Source organism: Alligator mississippiensis, chromosome 1 (genome assembly GCF_030867095.1).
Source record: "Alligator mississippiensis isolate rAllMis1 chromosome 1, rAllMis1, whole genome shotgun sequence".
NCBI classification, from domain to species: Eukaryota; Metazoa; Chordata; order Crocodylia; family Alligatoridae; genus Alligator; species Alligator mississippiensis.
The window spans coordinates 149264360-149278481 of record NC_081824.1 but is presented as its reverse complement, the minus strand read 5'-3'; the positions used below and the strand labels follow the sequence as shown (position 1 = coordinate 149278481).

Sequence of the window (14122 nt, the reverse complement as noted above, 5' to 3'; positions counted from 1 at the left end):
TAGACTATGCAATTTCTAGCTGAATACAAAATCTATAAGCATAAAATCAGAGGTCATTTTAAACATGTGATCCTATGGTTTTTCATAATCCCATTCAAATGAGATGATGGTGAGATTAATTTAATGGAGCTTTATTTTATTAGTTAAAATGACTTGCAATAAGCAACAATGCCCTAAAGTTTCACACAGCACAGCTGTCATCCATTTGCTTTGCAGATTCTGTCAATCTTTTTATTTATCTCTGATCTACAATTCTAGTCCTAATCTAACTCACCCTGGCCACGTCTACATGAGATGTTGACTGTGCAGTTGTTACTGCGGAGTACTTGTATATAAAAGTACTAAATGACTGCAGAGAAACAAGAGTTACTGCACAGTAGCATCTCCAAACAGTTTCTTGGTGACACTGACTGCACAGTAGCTTGTTACTACTGTGCAGTAGCTCATTACTACTGTGCAGCAGTGTCACATCATGGTTCATGCCATACGACACTACTGTGCAGTAGTAACAAGCTACTGCGCAGTCAGGTTCTCATGTAGACGTGGCCCCTATGTTTCTCACTTGGTCTTCACCAAAACCTTCCCACTTACCTTTTTTTCTGATTACTATTAATAAATACCTTGCCATGTTTAACCTGTTCTTGTGGTTCAGTGATCAAATCCTTATCTGCCATGCAGGAGACCTGGGTTTGATACCTAAAATGTACATATAACTACAACCATTTATACACTGAATGTCTGTCCTGTACCCTATTTGGCCTTTGGGCACTGTCTCTGTGGTCTAAAGTGGGGGACAGATGGTCTGGGCAGCCTCCGCTCCTCTGTACTTCTGCCTAAGCAGACGCATTGAAGGTCCTGGTGATCTCTCACAGCATACATCATGATCCAGAAGGATCAATTGTTGACTACCTCTGCCATGTTTAAAGCACTTTAATGAAGCTCCCTACTTCTTGCACCTGCCCCTTGAGCAATAGGACCTCACCTGGGGAGAACTTAATTTCTGCATTTTAGACCCCCTTAAATAGTGCATATCAGGGCTGGGATAGTTATACAAATCTAACCATACTATTTAAACATTCTGGTTAATATTACGAAGTCGTATAATTGTAACTATGAAAATGGCCAGATCATAAATACCTCTTTCAATGTGTATTCATCTTGCTAAGTTTTTGATTGTAGCCATGTTGGTCTAAGGACACAGGCAGGCAAGGCTCTTTGGGTAGATGTGATATCTTTTATTAGGTCAACTAAATAGCTGGAAAAAAAGTTCTCTGCAAGCTTCTGGGTTCAATCACCCTTCTTCAGGCATAGGGAGTCCCTGAGACTCCAGTCTCAGAACAGCAGAGAGACCCTATGCCTGAAGAAGGGTGATTACAAATATTGTTATCCATCAGACTAGGGGTAATTAAGTACACTTAACAAGTGTGCTTTGGCCAACAATAGATATGGTAAGTAGGTAGCTGAGACTGGAAGACGTAGTTTTTCCTACCTTCAGAATTGGGCAGGGGTTGGAACGAATGGAAACTAACAGCAACAAGTCAAAGGAGTTTTAAATGAGTCATAGGAAATGACTGGGGAGACATGAACAGTGTTGGATGAGAGCTGGAAAAAACAAAGAGATGTGCAGGCTATTTTAGCAGTCTGGACCTCATTTATTTGATAGGATTAATTTAGATCAGAGTAAAAATTATAAGCTGTTTACCTGGGAGTGTTCATAAATTAAGAGGGCCTGCATTCAGGAAGTCTGCTGTTTTTGAATGATCTTTTGAATTTTCTTAGCTTTTATGAAGATCTGTGCAAAACCTATCTATACCCTTAGGCTTACAGGCCATGAGGCTTAGACTTTAATGAGACTCTAGGAAAGGGGCTGCTATACGTGTGGTAGTTGGGAGTTTGATGGTTAGAGCTATACCCTGACAACAGAGACTTGGAGCCTGGGCTTCAGCTCATGGGAGAGAGAGGGTGCTAGAGACAGGGCCCAAGACAGAATCAGTTCTTGGACAATATTGCAGAGGCTTCAAAAACTGCAAGGAGCTAGTGTCTGGGTTCCTGAAAGCAATGTGGGGAGTGGACAACAGATGGCACTTGGCCCAGATCCTGTCACAAGAGCAACCTCTTCTAAGGTGGTGTTTAAGTTTAGGAATTCATGTATTCTTATAAATACAACTTCTAGTCGCCAAATATCATGAAGATAATGAATATGTTTCTTTGCAAAGAACTCAGAAAGACCACAATGGGTCAGAATGGTTTTAATATGGATTCCTACTTGAAATGCCTGGACACCCTTAAAAAGATCTTGTGGCACTTTGGTTGAGAATCACTGTCCTATCCAAATCAATGAAATCATTTTCTAAATCGTGTTTGAGGTACAAAAAAATAAAGAAATTATTACTTTCCAAGGTACCCAATGGATATTTAACTGCATATACAAAATGGACCAGCTCCAATAGGAGAAATTAAGAGACACCTACCCTAGAAGAGCCTGATAGCCATGGTTCTCACCTGGGAAAGAGACTGAGTCAGATAAGATTTGAGCCCTAGGTCTACTCCAGCTCAAGTCACCACACTAAGCACTAGGCTATCAGCTATTCTGGAATGACTTCCCCGTTTCACAAAAAGTTTAGTGAAATAGTCTAAGTAAAAAAAGAAAATCAACAGAAAATTCCTGGCTAGGAACACTTATAAGATTAGCTATGACACAAGTACATATAAACTTGGGAAGCTGCAATAGATTCTGTAACTTATGTCGGGACCCAGGGCAGCCAGCCAGCAGCTCTCCCTGACTCCCACCCAGGCAGATAAGGGTCCGGGGCCTTAGAAGGCCGTTAGGCAGGTATTTGTGACGCTTGGAGTGGAATTAATTAGGCGGACACTTATCGGTTGCAAAGCAAGATTATTTACTCACACAGTCAAGGTGGTGAATAGCGGAGGTCAGAGATATTTGGTTAGTTACAGCTTAAGGTTCGTAGGTCGTATGTCGGTCTGTATAAGAGTTCGTCGGTCAGGCAGATAAATGGAGGAAAAAGTCAGGCCGGCAGGTCGTTGATTTACGTCTGATTAGGTCGAGACGGGGGAGACTGACAAGTGATTAATTTGTCAGTTATTCTCACGCATACGTTCAGAGGTTTTTCAGGTGTGTGTGCGGAGGTTTCCCGTTCTTCACGGAAGTGAAGACGGGTTTTATTTGTGTCTGATGGGAGGATCGGATTCTTGCTCGTTGTCCCCTCCCTGTGGTATGGGGGTGGGGCCGTTGGGAGCGACGTCATCTCAGGGGGCGGGCTTGCTGGGTGGAGTCCCGCCTGTTCTTCTGTGGCTCCGCCCTTCTTTTCCGGGTCTTCCGGGCAGCTCATATTTTTCTCGGTGCCATTTCTTTGTGGCGACGGAGGGTTTGGGCACGCTGCCATCTCTGCAGCAGCTTTGCTGACTGTAGCTAACTGGGTTTTTAAGTTTGCATTTTCACGCAGTAGGAGTGACACTATGTTAATCATCTTCCCTTTGTCCCACTCGGAGCTTCCCCACTCCTTTCTGACTCCCTCCTCTCCTCTCAGCGAGAAGTAGCCGCTGACGCACCCTGTCTCCGCTCCGCTCACTTGGTGATAAGCGATGTGGGCCCATAATTCATCCGCGTTATCTACGCAGCGCCCCCCACTACACCAGGGGCAGTTCTTAATTAATTCCCACTCCATCACATTTCCCCTTGATCCTGTTCGTGACGCCATGTCGGGACCCAGGGCAGCCGGCCAGCAGCTCTCCCTGACTCCCACCCGGGCAGATAAGGGCCCAGGGCCTTAGAAGGCCGTTAGGTGGGTATTTGTGATGCTTGGAGTGGAATTAATTAGGCGGACCCTTATCTGCCCGGGTGGGAGTCAGGGAGAGCTACTGGCCGGCTGCCCTGGGTCCCGACAATAAACACTTTTTAAAAAATGTTATCACTTAAGAACACAGGCTGGATATCCTGGATAATAGCCCAGGCCCTCTGGCACCCTATTTCTGGCAGGAGGCAGAATCAAGTGTCCCAGAGGAAGGTGTCAGAGTCTCACAGGAGAAACACGTACGAGACAGGAGGCAGGGTAACCTTATAGGTTAACTCAGGGCTGTCCAACTAGCAGCCTGTGAGCCACATGCACCCCCTAAGGGGATAAACAATGACCTCTGGACCCTGGCCTGAGCACTGCTCCCCCCCTTTGTTCTCTTCCTGCTGCTGCCTGAGTCCCCAGGCTCTCCCTCCCTCCTCCAGACTAGTGTTACCGTATGTCCAGGTTTTTCCAGACACGTCCTATTTTTGAGTTCTCCAATCTCTGTCAAGGCAGTTTTTTGAAATCTGAACCAATGCCTGAGATTTTACTTTGCTCCACCAGTGGAAGCAGAGGGAAGGCGACTGGAGGCAAGGGCACCACTCCAATCTGTGTGTGTCTGCATCAGCCTCAGCAGCTGAATGCAGGTAAGTCTTGGGTGGTGGGGTGGGGGAGAGTTGGAGGACTGGAGCAGCGGGTGCGAGGGGAAGTGCCTACCCTTCCAGTGGGGGATAGGGGTGGGGGCTTTGAGGGAAGCGGGGAAGTCTATGGCTGGGCTGGCAGCAGTAGGGCTGGTGCCACTGCTCGAAGGGGGCAGAATGGGCAGGAAATGCTGCCCAGGAGGGAGGGTGAGGTGGGGGGGCATGGCATTGTACCATGCTGGGAGCCCCTGCAGTGCAGTTGGTGGCAGGTGGGCTCTTGCAGCTGGTAGGGTCCCCTGCAGCATGGGTGCAGGGAGAAGGGGTGCTTGCATGACACTGTGGCAGGGGGGAACCTACAGCCTCTAGTCTGTCAGAAATTGGACATCCCTAGACTAACTAAATCAGATAAGCTCCATAGAATCATAAAAAATAAGACTTGTAAGGGACCTAAAAGGTCATCTAGTCCAACCCCATGCTCAGAACAGGACCATCCCCAACCAGATCATCCCAGCCAAAGCTTTGTTCATCCAGGTCTTAAAAACCTCCAAGGATGGAGATTCCACAACCTCTCTGGGTAACCTGTTCCAGAGTTTTACTACCCTCCTAGTGAGAAAATTATTGCTAATATATAACCTAAATTTCCCATGCTGCAACTTGACGCTATTGCTCCTTGTTCTGTCATCTGCCATCACTGAGAACAATCTATCTCCATCCTCTTTCAAACCGCCCTACAGGTAGTTGAAGGCTTCCATTAAATCCCCTCTCAGTCTTCTCTTCTCTAGATTAAATAAGTCCAGTTCCCTCAGCCTGTCCTCATAAGTCATATGTTCCAGCCCCTTGATCATTTTTCCTTGCCCTTCACTGGACTCTCTCCAATTTGTTCACATCCTTTCTGTAGTAGGGGGCCCAAAGCTGACCACAATACTCCAGATGTGGCCTCACCAGTGATGAACAGAGAGAAATAATCATTTCACTTGATCTGCTGGCAACGCTCCTACCGATGCAGCCCAGTATGCCGTTAGCCTTCTTGGCAACAAGGGCAAACTGTTGGTTCATATTCAGCTTATTGTCCACTGTAACTCCCAGGTCCTACTCTGCAGAGCTGCTGTCCAGCAGTCAGCCCCCAGCTTGTATTGGTGCATGGGATTTTTCTGTCCTAAGTGCAGGACTTTGCACTTGTCCTTGTTGAACCTTGTGAGATTTCTTTTGGTCCAATCCTCCAATGTGTCAAGGTCTCTGAATCCTAGCCCTACCCTCCAGCATATCTACTACTCCCTCCAGTTTGGCGTCATCTTCAGATTTGCTGAGGATGCACTCTATGAACAAAATTGGGCCCAGGACAACCCCTGCGGCACTCCACTTGATACCGGCTACCAACTACACATTTAGCCATTGATTACTACCCTCTGAGCCCAATGATCCAGCCAGTTTTCTATCCACCTGATAGTCCATTCATCCAACTCGGACTTCCTTTGCTTGCCTGCAAGAATGCTGTGGGAGACCATATCAAAAGCCTTGCTAAAGTCAAGGTACACCACATCCACTGGTCTCCCCACATCCACAGAGCCAGTCATCTCACCATAGAAGGCAATCAGGCAGGTCAGGCATGATTTGCCCCTGGTGAATCCAAACTGACTTCCTAATCACCTTTTTCTCCTCCAAGTGCTTCCAAATGGATTCCTTGAGGATCTGCTCTATGATCTTTCCAGGGTCTGAGGTGAAGCTGGCTGGTCTGTAGTTTCCTGGACCCTCCTTTTCCCCTTTCTTAAATATGGGCACTATGTTTGCCCTTTTCCAATCATCTGGGACTTCCCCCCCCCCCCCCCCTTCCACCAAGCCCTGCTGGACTGCCGATCATTCAGGGACTGTCTATAACCTCAGTGATCCCTTTGATACCCTAAGTCCCACTACCAGTGCTCTACCTGAGCCTGCTTATTCTGGCCTCCCCAGGGAGGAAGGGAAGCAAACCCCAGTGGCCCTGGGTTGCAGCCCCTCCCTCCATCCAAGGGGCACCCCTTGGATGGAGCCTGGCTAAGGTGGCCATTAGCTCTGACACCCCCTGCTCCCTATTTGTTTCTAAGCGAGGAATGCACTGCAGAAAAAAAAAAAGCCTGTTTTTCTAGTTCATTGGTGGAAACACATGCCAATCACTTATCCTCCCAATTCTATTGGCTGTGCCTAGAGGTAAGGCGGTGCAAAGCCAGGAGCTCAAGGTTCCCACCCAGGGAGGGAAGAGGGGAGGCAGCCAGTTTCTGGTGGCCCCGCCCCTTGCTGCTGATTGGTTAAAGAGGTAGCTACCCCACCTGTCACTTCAGATTGGTGGAAGAAGGTGCCACCCCCACTACTGATTGGTGGAGGGGGGCCACCCTCACTAAGGGCGCACTGCACTTTAGGGTTGGGTCAGTGGCCACATGAAGCCTAGTCCGAACTAGTGCTGGGGCCCTGGCATGGGTTGGCCCTGGGGGTGGGCGCTAGGGCTCTGCACAGCACCAGGGCCCATATTACATCCCCAGGCTAGCAACTAGCCCGCACCAGCCCGCACGGGCCTACCAGCAGCCCTGCATCAGCTGGCTTCCACGGCACTGCTCACGCGCAGCCAGCCACTGAGCCCCGTTCGCCTTCAGACAACTTGAGGCGTGGGTAACGTCAAGCATTGAACCTGAGGGGAGGCGGGGCGTTGCCTCAGCGTCACGCGCTGCCCTCGTGGCCGACGCCGGGGGGCAAGGCGACGGAAGGAGACGCCATTATAGGCTCCAGGAGGCCCCTCCCCGGGCACATCAGAAGCCAACCGCGCGGCGTTGACGTCGCACGCCGTTACATTCCACGGGCGGAACGCGCGCTTGCGCAGACGCTCCCTCCCCCCCCCCAACGGCCCAGTTCGCCAAGCGCCGCACGTGCGCTTTGTTTTGGTGGCGGAGGTGGGGAGGCGGCAACGCGCAGGCGCAGACGCGTAGCCCCGCCCCGAGGGGGGGCGGGAGCGCGCAGGCGCAGACGCGCGACCGTTGCTGCGGCGGTTGGCCCGGCTGAGGCGGTTAGGGGCCGGTGTCCGCTGCTGGGACTCGCCGGCGGGCAGCAGCAGCAGCAGCAGCCCAAGGCGGAGGGGGTCTGGCCCCGCCATGTCGCAGACGGCCATGTCTGAGACTTACGGTAGGAGCGGCCGCGTCTCCCCGAGCGCGTGAGGCGGGGACTGCGGCGCCGGGGCGGCTCGGGGCCGTGCCCTGCTCCCCCTTCGGCCTCGGGCCCGGAGCCGGGCCTACCACCCTGGGGGGTGAGGAGAGTCCCTGTCCTGGCCCTGCTGGCATAGGGGTGGTCCTGCCTCTGGCAGGGTTGGGCTGGAGGTGCTTTCCCGCCCCGCTTCTCTGTGATTCTTCGGCACCTGTCGTCTCGGCTTCCAGGTATCGGCTTCGATACCTGCAGGCTCAGCAGCCCCGGAGCATGGCGCGGGGCTGTACTCGGTGCGGCCAAGGCAGATTTGAGGACTTTGGGAGAGTGTCAGACCCCTGCAGGGGACAGGAAGGGGTGGCCGTGGCTACTAGATGTGCAACTGCTTGTGCAAAGTGAGGATGGCAGGGGCTGGACCCTGCCTTTTTTTTTTTCTTTTCCTTTTTTTTTTTTTGTTGCCTGTCCCTGATCAATACATGAGGGGGTGAGCACAGCACTGGTGCTGTAGCTGCTCCTCTGGGAACTTGAATGCCAGCAACTTGCTCCAGGAGCATGGGAGGAGTGGGGGAATACACCAAACTTAAAAAAAATGGTGCCCACCTGTGGCAGTGGGGGGGGCCACTGGGAATTGTGGTTTTCAGCTCTGCTCCTTCATCTGCTCCTCGCATGCTCACAGAACTGGTAGGAGAGGATGCAGGGATCCGTTTGACCGTGGGACACGGCAGGGCAGGCTCAGGATGCCTGGACTGTGAAGGAGACTGCCTTTGCTGTCCCATGTGGGCCAGGCACTGTGGTACTCCAGTTATGAGTCACGGTTTTAGCAGAACGTGACTATTCATTACTTGCAGTGGAGCTCAGAAATCCCAATTAGGAGCAGAGTCTTGTGGTAGTAGACAGCCTACAGATTTATGGAAAGATGTGATTCTTTTCCCCAACAACATAAAAGAGAAGCTACAAGTAAGTACAGGAAATCATAGGAGGGCTTGAGGAAGGACAATGAGAAGTGATAAAATTGTCTATGTATCCCCATATTAAGTCAAATTAAAATAATCCAGGGCAATATCATATTATAATATGGGCGTGCTGTTCAGTGACTGCTCACTACCTGAAATAGCTTTGGTAATACGGACCTCTGAGGCAGAGTAGTAGTAGCATGGAGACCCTCTACTACCTCCCAGGAGTAATTTCTTCTCCAGAATATTCCTTGTGCATGGGTAAGTAAATGAGCCTATATGCCCTACTGGCTGCTAACCGACGACATGAAAAAAAACCCCAAAAATCCCAGCACTTTACTTTCAGCTTGGCTCATCCTTGCATGAAGCCGAGTGCATGCCCGAAAGAGGCATTGTGTTAGTTTCACCTGGCTTGCCCAGCTCTCTATAGATCAGGAGCTTCAGCAGGGCTTTCTGGCACTTTTTACTTAATAGCTGATTCAATAAAAGGTTTATTCTCCTCAAACATATAATACTTCCACTTTGAGAACAGAACAGCCTTTCTGAGATGATGAATACCTCTCAGTTTTGGGAGGATGTAGTATAAGTTTCATTTAGGAGAAGTTAAACCTTTTTTTTGCACAGATCTGAGAATAACCTTAATATGCCACCTGCCTGACACTCCCAGAATAAACTGAGATGCCTCCATAAGTCTTCAGCTCCCTCTCCACCTGTCATGTTATCTTGGAGCTTAGGCACTATAGGGTCAGAGTGGATTTCACACAGGCTTTATTTTCCAGTCTACATACTGTCTTGCAGATCTTTGAGCCACAGAAGTTAATTGGGGATAAATGATGGGCAGATATAACCTTACATTCCTACAGTTTGGGGATAGCTCCATGGCTGTGAGGCACAGCAGTAGAGGTGACAGCTGTGACTGTCAGCCATTGGGGTGATCTAGCTGGACAGTGATTTAAATTGTCAGCTTGGAGGTGGTGGGGGGAGGGGAGACTGAAGAAAGCAGGAACCAATATATGCCAGGCCAACCAGGGCCAGAATTGTTTCCCAGGCTTATTATCTGATTTGTATGCCATAGTTTGGATAGGGATGATCCTGCCTCATGCAGGGGGTTGGACTAGATGACCTCCAGAGGTTCCTTTGAGCCCTACTTTTCTATGATTAATTGAAAAGTTAGCATCTTTCAATCTTGTATTATTATATTATGATGGTTTCAGGCTCACAAATATTCTTATAGTTTGTATTAAGAGTATAAGAAATGCCATACTAGTCCATAGTAGAGGTCAATCTAGCCAATCCTTCTGGTCAGTTTCCCCCTGGCCTTGGCTAGGATATCTATCTACCTGATGACGAGGAAGGAGGTGTGGCCACAGGAGACCCTGGCAACTACAGAGCTGTCTTCATTTCCCTTATTTGTGCCCATATCCAAGCATTATTTCACTGGGCAGCATCCAGTGGCTCCTAGGATGTCTTTGAAAACCTGTGAGCACTAGCTGTAGTTCTCTGCTCCATGTCTGCCTTTGACACCCTAGTTATTAACATGTAGTCATCATCACTGTCATTCCTGTTTTGTTGTTTGTTGTCTGAAGAAATTGGTTTTTGCATGTTAAGTGGCCTCCTTCTAGCAACTAAAGACAACTTATAGTTTCTGATAGACCTAGGCCCATTATCAAGGCATAACAAATAAGCTGGTCTCTCACAGGCACCTCTACATGTACATTAATGTGTCATAGTTACTGCACATTAAGTTTAGTACCTGTATTAATAGGTACTAACTCAATGCACAGTAACTGGAGCTACCGTGCAGTAGTTTTGGCATATGCCTTTTTAGCGATGCTAATGCACAGTAGGACTGTGTGAAATAGCACGGTGTCGTGTTGACTTCTGTTTTGCTGTTTCAAAGGGACAGTGTTTCGTTTCACTGTTTCGAAGCACTGTTCCATTTTGTTTCCTCAAAACTGTTTTGTCGTTTCACCCATAGGCTATAATGGGGAATCATGAAAATGCCTATAATTTTGTCATTTTAAGCCTGATTTGGATGAAAATTACAAGGTTGGTAGCCCCTTCGGAGGGCATTAAACCCGCTACATTTCAAGGAGATAGGTGCAGGAGTTTTAGGGAAACTGCACCTCAAACTGTTCAAAGCAAAACTCTTATCACTTGCCGGCAGCGGCAGCATACTATCATCCTGCATGCAAATCTGGGGGCCCACACCTCATGGGAGGGCTGCAGGGCTGTGCCAGATTCCTTCTGGGGGGTGTGGGCCCCTGGATCTGCATTCAGGATGACAGCAGGCAGCTACTGCCAGCTAGGGCTAGCGCCAACCCTGGGTTGTTCTTGGCATAGCCCTTATCGAGCACCGGGAATAACCCAGTGCTGGTGCTGGCCCTAGGTGGCAACAGCAGCCTGCTGTTATCCCACATGCAGATCCAGGGGCCTATACCCCCCGGGGAGTTTGGCACAGCCCTGCAGTCCTCCTGAGGGACACGGCCCCCCAGATCTGCACACTGGGTTTCAGCTGGCTGCCACTGCAGTTTCAGCGCTGCTGTTCTGAGCTTAAAATGCATTGAAACAGCTTAGAAACAAAACACCTGCCGAAATTTTGCAAACCCCTAATGCACAGTGGATTAACTCTACTGCACATTAGTACACTAGCATGGCTTTTGCTGTGATGTACTGATGTGCAGTAGAGTTAGTCTATTGCGCATTTAGCATTTTGTGTAGACGCACCCAGTGTGTGGCAGGAAGAGGATGCTAAGAAGTATTTAAGTAGGGCATATGCAGAAAGAGGTGCTTCCTACAGCTCCCAGTGTTCAGTGACCTAAGAAATCCTGTGTTTGAGGTTCTATCCCTAAGTATCATATTTAAAATAAAGTTGTCTAGTCCCCTTTTGAACCACCCCTAGAGGTGGTTAGCTGTCTTGTTATGAAATCAGGCAGACGGTAGGTCAGGGTGGCATCTTTGAGACTCAGCAGTTCAGAAAGGCATGAGCTTTCATAGGCAACAACTTACTTCATCGGATATATCTAATAATAATAATCACAACCTGGCAAAGTAGGTTGCTGCCTATGAAAACTCATGTCTCTCTGAACTAGTTAATCTCTAAGGTGCAACCCTGGCCCTCTCTTTTGATACCTTTTTATTGAAATCTTGCACATAGGCTACATTTGAAATAGCTAGTTTGTAAATACAATTCTGGGAATGTTTGATTATTATAGTTAATTGTTATTATGATGTAGGTTATACGAGTTCAGTTCAATTTTGAGTAAATCTGTTGTGACTTTAGAACAAAATTAGTTTGTCAACATCTATCTTGTACAGGAACGTTGAATGGAGCAATTTTTGTTGGCTGTAGATACTTGGTGTGAGGGAGATGGAAGATATTGTCAAGATTTCTCAGTGAATTAGTTGGCATAATTTTTGTTCTTGTTTTTGTTGCTCTTCAGGATTCTGTTTGCATATTACCTGGGGCATCAGTGCTTGAAAGACTCTGTGGCAGTGATTCTGAACCAAGCTGTTGCACAATATTAGAACTGCTAGGCGTGTAAACACCTACACATTTCTCAAGGTGGACTTGGAGATTTCAAATAGGAATCCATAGTGTCTAAAACATTCTGGCCTGTTGGGGTTCTTTGAACCAGAAAAACAATAGAGCAATTCTTCTGTAGTCAAAAAGTAAGTGACAGCTAAGAGTTGGCATTTTCTGAGGAGTGTCTTGTGTTTAAAAAGTTTGAAAAACACTGTTTTTTTGCTATGGGGTAAATAGGTGAAGTTTTATCATGTGCCTGGATGGTTACTGCAGAGCAGATGGCACATATTCTTACCCCACCGGAACAGGAAGCTAATCCATGATAATTTACCACTCTTTCACCAAAGTCTACATGGCTGTAGAGCAACTGATACTGTAAACTCTTTCACTGTGCCTCAAGACATGAACATACTAAAATAAGGTGTCTGTTTCTCCTGGGAAAGGTTACTGTATGACAGTTTGGATTAATGCAAAACCAGCATTCCCTCATCTGAAACTGGTTAGGATAGGAAGCCAACTCTGTAAGGCGGAGTGTGTGTGTGTATGACAAAATAATATTTTTGAGACGACAGGGAAACTTGACATGGTAGCATGGCAAGGGCTTTCAACATATGGAATAGCACTGAAGGAACAGACTTGTGTTGAAGAAAGGTATAGAGGTAGTCAGTCAGCTTTTTAGACTTCAGTAGAGCTTATTGGAGCCTTGGGGAAAAAAAGAACACATAACTTAATATTGATGGAGACGGCAAATGGGAAGCTTTCTTTAATTTACAAGCAATGGCCTGTCGTTGCATACAATATTAGTTGATCCTGTTCATTATCAGCTTCTGCTTCTCTAATTCATAATTAAAGCTGTTGGTGTCTTATCTTAACATTAATGTTTGTATAGGTATAGTAGCTTCTAAATTAAGAGTAACTTGAGTGACTGAAACCTTTGTACCATTCCATATCATGTGTTTGGAACATTGATGCATTAGAATTAAAACTGACCTCTAAAATATTATGGCATGCTTTGTCTCCATCGTTGTAGGACATAAATGTACAATGAGTAGTTTTATGGAAACAGTATTTTTCTTAAGATAAACTTATTTTGCAAGCTGACAGTATTTTTTTTATAGTATCTGCCATTGAATCTCTTCAAAGCATGTGGTTTTACACGTCTGTCTTTTTGTAGTCTTTTCTGCTGTGTATAAGCTCCTCCCTGCCCACCCCCTCAAAAAGGGAACAAAACAACATTTAAAGTAAAGAGAAACTTCCAACTTTGTCTGTCTGGTTTTTTCGTTTTTGTTTTTTTTTTTACACATAACTGCAAGCGTAGTAACTCAGGATTAGAAAGATGCCATCTACTTCTGAAGAAGTGCTTTTCCTAATTATAGGAATGAAAAGTCACAAAAGAGCTGTTTGTGCACTCTGTGTTAACCAGCACACTCTAACCAGAATTTCCAGCCAGACATCAGGAGGGGGGGGAAGCTTGCACGTGGCGGTAGCGGCCACTATGTACCACCCTGTGCTTTCACCACTCCACATGTGGCCAGAAACCCGTGCCTCAGGTAACTGGCATTTTTAGATTACTGGCACCCCCCCATTCCCCGACTCATGCCTGATAACAGAGCTTTTACTGTACTTGACTATTAACATAGGTGAGCAAGATTCCAATTAGGGTCAGTTTGTGGCTGGTACTAGCTCACAGACTATTCATACCTGCGTCTCAAGTTGCATACCAAATACACTAATTTTAGCTTGGCAGATTTCATTACTTTGAGATTGCTGTTTCTTAAAACCAGGGGTCAGCAGCCTTTTGCAGATGTAGGCCACAGCTTTCAACCTGGCTGGCACCGTGGGCCAAGTGTCGTTCCCCAACTGTGAATGCAGGCTGCAGCCAGGAGAATAGCCTTCCACTATGGGCATTAGCACCTGCTTGGAGCAGATAGGCTGGCTGTTAGCAAAACGTAAACCAGCTGGCAAAATCAGCATGCCCTTAGTAAATTGTGAACTGGATTAAGCAGTCTCGGGTCAGATGCAATCCCTTTGTGGGCTGTATCTGGC

The 14122-nt window shown here is 47.4% G+C and overlaps 1 protein-coding gene across 1 annotated transcript in view; it reads left to right on the top strand.

Annotated features, from left to right (window-relative positions):
• Window positions 1-7380: 7380 nt before the first annotated feature.
• Window positions 7381-14122, top strand: part of RAB4A (RAB4A, member RAS oncogene family) — a 38193-nt gene continuing 31451 nt past the window's right edge. The window contains exon 1 of the mRNA XM_006269856.4: window positions 7381-7582. Coding sequence (XP_006269918.1) covers window positions 7552-7582 — 31 coding nt within the window. The 5' untranslated portion in view covers window positions 7381-7551. The remainder of the gene's footprint in view (window positions 7583-14122) is intronic.